This window comes from Meriones unguiculatus, chromosome 18 (assembly GCF_030254825.1).
Source record: "Meriones unguiculatus strain TT.TT164.6M chromosome 18, Bangor_MerUng_6.1, whole genome shotgun sequence".
NCBI lineage: Eukaryota > Metazoa > Chordata > Mammalia > Rodentia > Muridae > Meriones > Meriones unguiculatus.
Window position 1 is genome coordinate 46459250 of NC_083365.1, and position 12921 is coordinate 46472170.

A 12921-nucleotide genomic window follows, 5' to 3' on the forward strand; every position below is an offset into this window, starting at 1 on the left:
GAGGGTCTTTGAAAATTAAGCAAAGTTGGACCAGTGAAATGACTGAAGGGCCTAATACTTGAGTTCAATCCCTGGGACCCACACAATGGAAAGAAAGATTCTCTGACCTCCACCTACACAGCACATATGTGTGCTCCTACACACTCAATTAACTAATTAAAATGTAATATAAATTAGGGACACATTTGGGATAACATGAATGCTTTCTGAATTATAAGCATTCCATTGGCATGTTGGACAACCTGCAAGTGCTACAAGTGTGATTTGTCTCAGAGCATAAATAATGGTAGGTTTTTCTGCCTCTTCAGCCCCATTTTCAGACCTGCTTGGTCCCCAATGGCTCAGACAATTCAAATGAGAGTCTCTGTAGTACCACCTAACCTCACTTAGGAAGTCCTATGTCAGAAATAACCGCTGTGACTAATAGAAAAGAGTGCACTGGTCAGGGCTCCCATGTGGGGAAGAGGAAGCCAGGGATATAGTTGTGATAAAGAAGGAAATTATGGGTACTGACGAGCAAAAACTAGAAGCAGACAAAGTGGTGTCATTTTAGTTTTATAAAGAGGTAAAATGATAGTGTCTTAGAAGTTTTCAGTGTGTTATGCTTTCCATGATAGTGTCTTTGGGGGGGAGGATGGTTGTTGTTTTTGTTTTTGCCTGCACGTATGTCTGTGTGAGGGTGTCAGATCTCCTGGAACTGGAGTTACAGATAGTTGTGAGCTGCCGTGTGGGTGCTGGGAATTGAACCTGGGTCTTCTGGAAGAGGCACCAGTGCTCTTAACTGAGCCATCTCTCCAGCCCCTCCCATGACAGTGTCTTAATTTAAAATTCTGAATAAAAAAACTACTCTGCTTCAAGTTCTTTTTTTTTTTTATTCCTTTTTTTTTTAAGATTTATTATTTATACATGCATGTATGCTTGCACGCTAGAAGAGGGCACCAGATCTCACTATAGATGGTTGTGAGGCACCATGTGGTTGCTGGGAATTGAACTCAGGACCCCTGGAAGAACAACCAGTGCTCTTAACCTCTGAGCCATCTCACCAGCCCCTCTGCTTCAAGTTCTTAAGAGGAATATTTTTAATGATTGCATCATACTATAAGGTTTTATTCATCAGTTTTCACACTGCTGCCAGGAGAGTGGGTTGCCATGTTGTTTTCCTATGTTAAAATGAATACCGTTGCAAAGGTTAGAACAATTACTGTATACGGATAAGTTGTTTATAAGGCTTGGAACTAATGTCACCACAAAAATGTGTCATTTCAAAGGACCACTGACAATTGATTGACTCAAATTTACCTTCTTAAAACATCACGTGTTTGTACCCTATTATTGATCATTCTGTTTAAAATGTTCACCTTTAGTTGACTTAGCAATGAAGCAATTTCCATCTGTTGCTGTATAGATTTACTGAATCCACTGTCTTAGGATCTGATTGGAGATGTGGCTATGAACAATGTCTCAGTTTGGTGCTGGAGAGATGGTTCAGCAGTTAAGAGCACTGGCTCCTCTTCCAGAGGACTCAGGTTTGGATTCCCAGCATTCCTGTGGTGGCTACAGCCCTCTATACCTCCAGTTCCAGGGCACAACACCCTCACAGAAACATACACACAGGAGAAACACCAAGGCACATAAAATAAAAGTAAATCATGTAAAAAATAAAATAAAATAAAACGATGTCTTGATTAATTGGAGAAAACAACAAGTGAAATCTATGAAATTCCACTTGATAGGAGTAAAATATTTACTGCTATTTTATATCATTGGATGCATGCACTCTAAGGAAAATACAGTTGAATTCCCTGGCACATTCTGTCATCTTTAGTGAAGTAGATTGTTACAGAACCTAGAGAATGTATCCTTCCAGATCACAGAATTAAGTTCACACAGTCATATTTCAAATGCCTGCTCACTTTTCCCCTGCAGTATAATTGCTCTAAATATAGTTCATATTTCTTTTCTTAAATAGAGCAGGTGAAAATAATTCTGCCTTTCCTTTGTGACTCAGGGCCTATGAGCATTTATTGTGCTGTCAGAAAATGGAAATTGGTGGCATTTGTCACTTGACGAAAAGCCAAAGTGAACTTTGAAATCTCAGTATGCAGTATATTCTCTTCTGTTTGGTTGTTCAGTTGGTTTTATTTTTTGAGACAGGGTCTCAATATGTAGCCCACAGACTTGTCTCAAACCCATAATCCTGCCTCAGCCTCTTGAGTGCTGGGATTAAACTATCTCTTTCTAATACCTCTTTGTTTTGCTCCTCAGCATCTTTAAATGCTAAAGATTATGACATCGTGTCATTTCTTTACACATTTTATAGAGAGAACATCTGAGTATATAATTCCAAGTGTTGAGTCAGTGGACCAGGCCTACAGAGACTTACTAAGCATGTATGGTCAAGGGATGCTCTGGCATTTACAGGATTGTCAGGCAGGCACTCTTATAATATTTGGAGGAGAGGCACTCAAAAGGAAAGGAATACATGCTGGCATTTGCCAAGATAATCACCATAACATTTTAGAATTTGAGACTTTGAAATTACTGCAATAAAAATATGTGTCAGGTCCTAACTCTGTCCTTGCTAAATCTTTATCTGGCAAAGATCCATGCCATTTGCTGTCACCTCAAAAAGAGAAACCCAGCTGTCAGTAGCTACCCTTCTCATCAGCTAATAATTTTATTCTGATGCCTCTCTGGCTGCTGCATTTTCGCTAAACCAAAAGCTTCAAGGAAACACAACACAAGTAAGATTATTCTCTAGCTCTGAAATATCTTCATCTGTCTTCCTCTTACTCTTCCTACAAGTCCTGCAAGAACCAGGTTAACAGTGAGCTTGGACGGGTAAGACAGACAGACTGATCTCCCACTCCATACCCCTCTGGGTTCTTGGCTTTCTGGAAAAGTCATTGAATAGCTGCTGTTTGAGGTGTGGACTAGAGGCAAGAAAGCAGGTGTTCTTTGCTTCCTATGTGAAGTGTTTTATACTCGGGCCACTGGCTGAACTTTTACATTTCCTTCTTGTTCTGTTCAGTTGGACAGTATCTCTTTTGCTTCAGTGATGAAATTAGGGATCTGATATTTATTCAGCTAAAAATGTTCTGATGAGTATCCATGAAGCAGGTTTATCTCCCTGCTTAAGAATGCTGTAGTTTTGGCCAAGCGTAATGGCACACACCTGTAATCCCAGCACTCGGAAAGGCAGAGGCAGATGGATGTCTGTAAATTCAAGGCCAGCCTTGTCTACAAAGCGCGTTCAGGGCAGCAAAGGCTACACAGAGAAACCCTGTCTCTAAAAAACAAAAACAAAAAAAGAATGCTGTGGTTTCCCTAGAGTTTGTCTTGCTAAGTAAAGGATCATATACTGATATATACTAATGATGAACATGTTGATAAGTGCTGTAAATAACCCTGTGAAAGTGAGAGCAAATCTCTAAGCCTGCTACCAGTGTGTGGGTTCATCTTTCTTTACCTGCAACAGCAGACTCGCCTGATCTGTTGATCAGAGTACATGCGCTCCAAGTAATAAATCTACAGCTGATCTTACATCATCTTTCATTTATGGCTTCTGGAACTTGCTTATAAAAATATGTTTAATATTTTTCTTTTTTTTTAACTTTTATTAGTTACACTTTATTCACTTTGTATCCCCCATAAACCCCTCCCTCCTCCCCTCCTAGTCCCACCTTCCCTCCCTCTTCTTCACGCATGCCCCTTAATATTTTTTCTTTATCACTTCCAAATCTATTCAGATGTGCAACATGCTGTCAAAACTAGGTAATCTGTTTTGTTTTTTTGTTTTTGTTTTTTGCTATTATAGGTATGAAAACTGTTTAAAGGAAATGATTTTATTGTTTGTTGCCTGGTACTTCTCTTCCTGAGTTTACCCAAGGTGCTGGAGAGGCCAGAACTCTGTAAATGCTGAACTTTTGCTCGCTGGGCCACCCCCCGCCCTGACTATATGAAGTCCCTCTTGAAATGCTTCTGCAGACTCTCTGAGCAGCTAACACAAACTAGAATGGTGATGAGAGAGCAATTGAAATCATTAAATGGAGCTTTATTAGTCCAAATTGAGATGAATGAAATGGGAGTTTAATTACTTTCTTTCTATTGCTTTCTTGTAGGTGGATTCACCAATGAACTTGAAGCATCCACATGACTTAGTCATATTAATGAGACAAGAAACAACAGTTAACTACCTCAAAGAATTAGAGGTGAGGCAATTGGACACACAAGTGCAGCTGAAACTTCTGCAGCTGATTGTCGTCAAAGAACAGAGCAATTCCTGTGACTTTTGCAGGAATATGATTTTAGATCTTGCATTGAGGCAGGGTCTTTCAAAACAGCTACTTTGACAAATAAATTATTTTGTCAAAGTGGGGTATGTGTGTGTCTGTGTGTGCCTGTGTGTGTGTGTGCGTGCTTTAGTAATTAAATTTGTTCCTAAACAGTTTTACTGATGTATACATACTGATTACTACATACTGATTACTCTCACCCCCACCTCCCTGCTACCCCTGTCTACATCCGTCCTCTTCAAAACAATTTGAGTAATAGAGAAACAGAGTGCCTTGGTGTAGGCACCAACCTAATTCTCCCATCACTTAACCCTAGAATAGGTTCTGTGTTGTTGCCACCCCCTAACCTCCCCACCCTCGCTCCCAGCATGAAAAGGACGTGCCCCCTGGTACGGTATGAGAAGAGCTTGGATGAAATATGAAAAGGAAGAAAGGAGCTGCGTGTGGTTGTTCACATCTTTACTTGCAGCACTTCCGAGGCAGAGAGGCAGGTGGCGCTCTGTGACTTCAAGGCTAGCCCGGTCTGTACAGCGAGTTCCAGGACTACACAGAGAGACCTTGTCTCAAAAAGAAAAAAGAAACCAAAGAAAGGAGCTGGCCAAGTAGCACCTACCAACCCATCATTCCAGCCCTTGACGTCCAGGCCAGTCCAGTGCACATAGTGAGGTTCTGTCTCCAAAAATGAGAAAAAGGGGGTTTTCATAAAACCAATATATTATAATTTTCATTCATTCCGGAGGAGTAAAAACTAGGCTTTACTTAACTTTTCTCATGGTTAAGTCAAAGTCTTAACCACTTTGTGCCATGAAAGCTAGAAATTTATATGTGGAAAAATAAAATACGACTTTTGTTTAATGAACAAACTAAGCAGCATTTTTAGGCACTGGTTTTCATCGTTCATATCCATGAGCTGGGTTTGCTCAATAACATGCAGTGATTGGAAAAACTAAATTTCCCCCCAAAATGTAAATTATATCTAAAATTTTAAGGAAACTAAGTTGTAGAACAAATCAAGAGCCAAATCAGAGTTAGAATGTATTGGGAGTAAGCAGGACTCTTGAGAGTAAAGTGCCTTCCAGCAGGATGGAATCCTAAGGACCAGCTCAGCTTAGAAGAAACAGACCTAAAGACAAGACTGCTCGGGTTTTCAAGGCAGACATAGCAGAACTAGAGGCAGAAGGCTCACGGCTTGTTCTTTGGTTTTGGTTTGGGAAATTTTTGCTATTTTTCTCTCTTAGTTTGCTATTAAAAAACATGACCACCCCTCCAAACTTGAAGAAAGGGTTTATTTGGCTTATGTATCCACATCACATTCTATCATGAAAGGAAGTGAGGGCAGGTACCTGGAGGCAGGGAATGAAGTAGAGACCTTGGAGAAATTGCTTACTAGCTTGTGGTCAGCTTTGTTTTTCCTAAGTCCCAGAACTGCCTTCCCAGGGCTGGCACCCCACACATTGGGCTGAGCTCCCCTACAGCAATCATTTTAATCGAGAAAGTACCCCCACAGACATGCCTATGGGCCAGTCTGATGGAGGCAAGCATCTTCTCAGTGAAGATTCCCAATTCCCAGATGACTCTACTTGTGTCAGGTTGATAAAAACAAAAACAAACAAACAAAAACTCTCCCTACTACAGTTTTGTGGACACTGAGCCCAGAGCATGCTGGGCAAGCTCTGCACCGCTGAGTTGTCTGTACTCCAACAGCTTACCTCTTGAAAATCAACTTCCTGTTAAAGTACATCAATAATTCATTTTCTGACTACAGTAAGCCCTGAATTTCACTGACATAAATTCAGACTGGTACCTCTATCAGCATATATGTGTCTACAGTTGGTTAATTTGTGGCCATACTCTGGGTGAGATGAAGGAACGGGAGCAGGCCTACTGCTTCAGTATGGGGAGAACTTTTGCTTTTACAGAGGACCTGAGAAGAAAAGTAGCAGAGAGACAACTAAGGCCTGACGAATACAAAACAGAACAAGTCATCCAGCCTTTGGGTAGTTGCACCCTCAGTTCAGCATCATGTCAGTGAGGACAAGTATATGGAGTAGAAGCTCCACACTCTAAGTGAAGTCTGCTCTGACTTGGGAACTCGGGAGACCCTGGATGACACGTCACAACACGAGTCATAGGAGACTATTGTGGAGTGACCTGAGTAATTAATGACAAAGATGAAGTTGATATGAGCTAAGGTTTAAAACTGATTCTAGATGTTTTCTGGCACATAAGCAAAAAGTTTTCTAACCATAGACCGTCACTTGAATAAAAGCATGAAGGATATACTATGTAAAAAGAAAAGTCAACTGAGTAGAACTACATAGGATATTTAATGGTGATTTTAAAGCTTTGAAAAGGTTGCTAAATTTATTCATTGATGGTGTCTTAACAGATTCAACTATGAAATTTTAAACAATATGTAATTGGGATGGGACATAGTTAAAACAGTTAAGACTATTTTATAATCTTCAGGAGAAAATAAAAGGAAACCTCATTGGAAATACTTTCAGTCCATATATTAAAAATATAGGAGTGGCTCCATGCTTAAGGAGTCTTGCCAAAAGTCTAATTAAACACCAACATCAATCATTTTTCCTACCACTAGTTTCCTTTGTCATTGTTTCTTTTACCTTTTTAAATGCTCCTCTGGGAGAGGCCTGTAGGCTTCATCTGACTGTCAGGAAATCTGTGACACAGACAGGTTCTTAATCAAAATCCCCAGGTCAGTGCTCAGAGAAATACAGGGGAACATGCTGAGGAACTAAGGGAGCCTTCAATAACAAGGTTCCAAAAGACGGCAGATTCTGCAGGACAAACAGCCTTAAGCAAATCATGCGGTAAAAGGAGAGGGGATGGTATTGTGATAACTACTAAATATGAGTAGATTTAAACAACAGTTGTATTTTGGATTTTGTTCTATTCTTTTTTAAGACTTTATTTTTGAAAATTTTATACAGTTTGAAAAAATCATACAACAAAATATGTCTACTCCCCCATTTTCCAGTTCAACTCCTCTCATATCCCCCAACATTTCCCCCTCCCAGCTTCATGTTGGTTTGTTTTTAGTAACCTGTTAAGCCCAGCTAATGCTGCCAATATGTTCTTGGCTGTGGGAGCCCGCACTGCAACATGGGAAACCTAGTGTGGACCATGTCCTCAGTAAGAGTGACTCTCCTTCCCCAGCAACAGCCCACCACCATAGCTCCTCAGCACAAGGCAAGACGTTGAGATCATCTGTGCCCTGTCTGTGCTGGGATGCTGGCTGCCCTGAGCGCGTGTAGATTGCCACAGCTCCTGTGAGACCGTGATTGTGATGCCATCATATCCAGAAGACGCTAGTTCACCACACTCCTCCCAATCCTCTGGCTCTTACGTTCTTCCTGCTTCTTCCCCAGTGTTCCGCATTCTTGGTGTGCTGAGCATTAATGCTATTTTTTTTTATTAGGGCTGAGTACTGAGTCTCTTATCCTCAGCATCCTGTACTTGTCTCCTCTTAGTGCTACCCATTGCAGGAAGCTGCTCCTCAGCCTGTTTGTGCTGGGAGCTAGGCTGACCTGATGCAAGCAAGGATTTAAAACTGGATTTCAAAAAGAAGAAATAATTGGGTACTTGAACGTGGGCTAGGTATTTAATATTAAGAGATTATTGTTTTAAATATGTGGCAATGATATGATAGTTTTAGGTTTCTACGTTAATTTCTTCCAGAAAAAAGAAAACAAAAACAAAAAACACTTACTGACAAAAAATTAAAATGGGGGTGGGCAAGAGATTGCTCAGCAGTTAAGAGAACTGGCTGCTCTTCCAGAGAACCAAGGTTCAATTCCTAGCACCCACATGGCACCTCATAACTGTTTGTAACTGTAGTTCTAGGGGATCTAGTGCCCTTATGCATGTAGTATGCCTCCGGACACACACACACACACACACACACAGAATAAAAATCAGTGAATCTTTAAAAGTTAAAAATCTCAGTGCTATTCTCAGGGAGGACAGATGGAAGCTCAAGGAAGACCAGCCAAGCAATATGAATGAGCCTAAGTTTCGACTGCCTGGTTGGCAAGGTGGCTCAATGGGTGAAGTGCTTGCCACACAAGCCTGAGACTAGAATTGGATCCCTGGAATCCACTGTGGAAGGAAAGACCAACTCCAAATGCTGTCCTTTGCTCCACATGTATGCCAAGGGAGACTCTAATAATAATAACAAATAATAATAATAATAATAATAAATTCTTAAGTAAAAATGTTCTGAACAATCACACGTCTATTCACGTTCCATTGAGCAGAGAAAAATCACATAGCCAAGTTTCTTATATTCATTAGAAAAAGAGTGGGATTGGGAGGAACCATTGGAAACAGATCTTAGGATATGGGATATGCTCTTTTTAATAAGAAAATCTCTTTTTTGAAAGATTTGATTTGATTTTAATCTTATTTTTAGTTGTGTATGTGTGTCTTTTTGGGGAGGTGTGCATATGAGTGCAGGTACCCCAGGACCAAAAGAGGAAATCAGATCCCAGGAGCTGGAGTTATAGGTGGTTGTGAGCACCCAAAGGATGTGCCAGGAACTGAACATAGGTACTCTGGAAGAGCAGTTATGAACTCTTAATCACTGAGACATCTCTCCAGTCCCTTTTGCTTTTGATACAGGGTCTCATGAAGCCCAGGCTGTTTTTGGTCTTGCTGTGTAGCTGAGGCTATCCTTGAATTTTTGATCCTCCTGACTTTATAACCAAGTGTTTCAATTACAAGTCCATGTCATCTCACCTGGCTGAATTAAAAAACAAAAACACTTAATGGCTAAAACTACCATGTCTCTGATCCATAAGCCAGGCTGACAGAGAAGAAGCCACTGCCCATATAGTAGCTTTCTCAGTAGCTAAAGTAAAACATACTGCTAACTTAACCTCCCAGAGGATCACAGGATTTCTTACATCATATTGTATAGGCCTGAGTCCAAAGAACAATGATGCACAATTATCTTATGAACAGAGGCAGGACACAAGGGAGTGTGATACAACCAGTCATGGTAACATGACATCCCATGATAGTTCAAACCTGCTGATATGCCATACCCTTCAGAGTGCACCAAATAAAAAGTAAGGTTAAGGATATGGACTGTGCCATGGTCTGCTGGTGGAACTTTTATAATCATGATGAAGAACAGATTTGACAGTGTCTAAGTCAGATGCAGGGCTGGTCAGGTGACTCGGAGGGTGAAGACGCTGCAAAGCCTGATGGCTTGAGTCCAGTCTCAAGAACTGACTCCCACATGCTGTCCTCTGACCTTCACATGGAGTTCTCCTGCTAGAATTCCTGCGCAGAACATGGGAAAGCCTGTTAAGAGAAAGTAAACTTTCCAACACAGTCAGTGTCTGTGGCTCCTCTGCCAGGGGTGGAGCTTCGGGAGCCTCCTCAAACCTTGCAGGGGTCTTCACTGGCTTGGTCTTGGGAGTTCCTCACAGCGTCTATGAGCTGACGTGTGCAGTGGCCTGTCGTGTCTGAATCATTATGTTTCACAGCGTTCTCTCTCTCCAGCTCTTAAACTTTTCCCACCCCCTCTTCTGCGATGAGAGCCTTGGAGGAAGAATGTGGTATCAATGTCCCAAATAGGGCTGAGCACTCCATGGTCTCTTGTTCTCTGCACAGTTGTGATTCTGTGGTACTCTCCTCCACAGGAGAAAGAAGCTCCTCTAATGAAGGTTGAGTGCTGCTTAGTCCGTGGGTAGAGTGATAAGTATTTACAATATGGTTTAAGCTGAATATTGGGACTGAGATTTCCGCTAGGACCTGTGACCTGCCCAGATACATGTTTTTGGCCCAGTTAGCTATTATTTTCTGTATGTGTGTCAGAATGTGGTTGTCCATGGGAACCAGAGGAGGGCATCAGATCCCTTACAGTTGGAATTACATGCTGTTGTGAGCCAGCTGATGTGAATGCTAGGAATTGAATTAGGTTCTCTGGAAGTGGAGCAAGTGCTTCTAACTGCTTAGTCATCTTGGCAGCCCCTAACGTTTTGTTTTGTTTTTAAGGAAAAAGTTTAGAGAAGCAACCTAAGTATGGACAAAAAATTTGATATGTTTTTATACATACATTCACATGGAAAATATAGAGCTATGACTGATAAAGGCAACTCTGAAAATACAGTTTTAAGTTTAACAAGATGTACAGCAGTCCATCAAAATAAGATCATTTATGTAAAGCACTGAGTATTTTAGATCAGTACATACACTATCAAAATAATATTCTAAGAGAGAAGTAGAACAAGTGAATCCTACATATGAATGCCATTTAGAGAGACTGGTACGTGTCAACTGGGGCAAGGATTCTGGCATTTCAGAATCCTTGTCTTCCTATGAGTAGGTCAGTGCTCATTAAATTCTTCTTTGGCTTTCATTGGCATCTAGCTGAAATATTTTTAATCTGTTTTTTTCTTTTAATTTACATTTGTATTTGATTGCATGTATGGGTGTTTGGTATGAGTATGGGTGTGTGTGTTCGCGTGCACACGTGTGTATGAGCACACACTCATGCATAAATGCATGAAAGTTAAAAGTCAACTTGTAGGAAGTTCTCCTGTTCCATCACTTGAGTGATGTTCTGGGAATGTTCAGGCCTGACAACAAGTACCTTTTCCTGCTGAGCCTTCTCACTGTTTTCCATTGTGTTTTTGTTTTCTTAACAGAAACAATTAGTTGCTCAAAAAATTCATATAGAGGAGAATGAGGACAGAGACACAGGACTGGAACAGAGACACAATAAAGAAGATCCTGACTGCATCAAAGCCAAGGTACCCTTGGGAGACCTGGACCTGTATGATGGCACATACATAACTTTGGAGAGCAAGGACATCAGGTAAAGCAGTTCTCTTTCCAAAACTAAAATTGTCCTGAGTCAGTAAGAAAGACGTTCCTAAATAATGTCTTATTTTTTTTGTCACTGATGAGTTCAGTGAAATCCGAAATTTAAAAATACATACTGTATAGAAAGCTTGCAAACCAATTATGTATATTTTATATCATGGTACAGAACTGAACTGTTTACAATACAAAATAAAACACAATGCCCAATAAATATGTGGAAGTATTTCTCATAATTTATCATATGAGTACAAATTAAAACAGTTTTATCTATTGTACTACAAAATGTTCCGTAAGATCGGAGTAAGAACAGAGAAGGGAGGAAATGAGGGAGGGGGCTACAGCTGGGATACAAAGTGAATAAACTGTAATTAATATATATATATTAAAAAAAAAACTGGAAAGGGCTTTCAGTGGCCCTCTAACTTGGTTTGAAAGTTCTAGAAAGAACCTAGCAGTTATTTGCCAGTCTTTGAAAGACCACCATCTTAGCTACTATTTTTTGATTCTTGACTTACTTCTTTTAATTTGAACTCCTGATATATCTGACTTTGTGGAAACTATGTGGAAAGGTACAAATGTTGACTAAGTAATGTTGCTTCTAAGGTTGAGATGCAGGGAAAATGTGAGAAAATTAGCTGTTTCTCCAAGGACTCTTTCACCTCTTTCATTTACTCACTGCTGCTTGACTTTAGGCCTGAGGACTTCATAGACACAGAATCTCCCGTTCCTCCAGACCCAGAGCAGCCTGACTGCACTGAAATTCTAGAGCTTCCGTATAGTATACATGCTTTTCAGCACTTACGAGTAAGTAGAGAATGTAGTGTGGGGGACATTTTTTTTTTAAATTTGGTCTCATGCTTATAAGAAGTATTTTTCTTCTCACAAGCTACGTTATAATTTTACCTACACTTCTTATATCTTAAAAATACTTCAAAATAAATAAATGCTACAGGATACTGAGTTTCTTAAGACATATATATATATACATACATATATATATATACATACATATATATATCCTCTATATTTTTTTTTTACTGTGTTTTTCAAATTGCTTCCTCTTTAGGGTGTACAAGAAAGAGTTAATCTATCTGCCCCTCTCTTACCTAAAGAAGATCCAATCTTTACATATTTATCTAAACGCCTAGGAAGGAGTATCGACGACATAGGTCACCTCATTCATGAAGGCTTACAGAAGGTGAGTCACCAGCAGCTGCCTGGGCTGGGAGGCTCTGCATGTCCAGGGCTGTGCACCTGTCAGGATACTTGCTTTGCTTGTTCCCCTAAAGGAGGATCCAGCCATGATTACACTGTACAAAGTATAACATTCATCAGGAAAGAGAGGCATGGGTAGAGTCATTTCCTTTACCAGGAAGAGATACTGAAAGAGTTATTTAAAGTAATTCAAGAAGAAAAAAAGCTAGTAGAAGTAACAGGGCTTACAAGCTAGATTATATGAGTTAAGTTTGTAAGGAAATTAAGCATGAATACATCTGTACACAGCGCACGTTAACCACTGTTCTTTCCTAGACAGTTACAACTAGAATTTTCTGTAATTTTCTCACAAGAACTTCTAGCTGGTATTGTGTGCCTATAGTCTCAGCTATTTCTAAAACCCACCAGCTCAAGACCAGCATAGGCGACACAGAGAGACCCTAGCTCCAGAACCTAAAGGAAGAAGAAAACAAAAGGAAGTAGGGAATCACATAACATGAGCCAAGAGTAGATGTGTCACTCAGGCAGATTTTGAGAAGGTGCTAGTTGACCT

General features: G+C 40.3%; 1 protein-coding gene across 8 annotated transcripts in view; it reads left to right on the forward strand.

Moving 5' to 3' along the window:
- Positions 1-12921, forward strand: part of Ttc17 (tetratricopeptide repeat domain 17) — a 102923-nt gene that overhangs the window by 12619 nt on the left and 77383 nt on the right. For 7 of the 8 annotated variants that reach the window (XM_021627320.2, XM_021627325.2, XM_060372186.1 and 4 more), the window contains exons 2-5: positions 4122-4211; positions 10976-11145; positions 11846-11957; positions 12220-12351. In XM_021627320.2, the coding sequence (XP_021482995.1) occupies positions 4122-4211; positions 10976-11145; positions 11846-11957; positions 12220-12351 (504 nt within the window). Of the gene's footprint in view, positions 1-3817; positions 4019-4121; positions 4212-10975; positions 11146-11845; positions 11958-12219; positions 12352-12921 lie in introns of all 8 variants that reach the window. The other variant, XM_060372182.1, reaches the window with a different exon arrangement.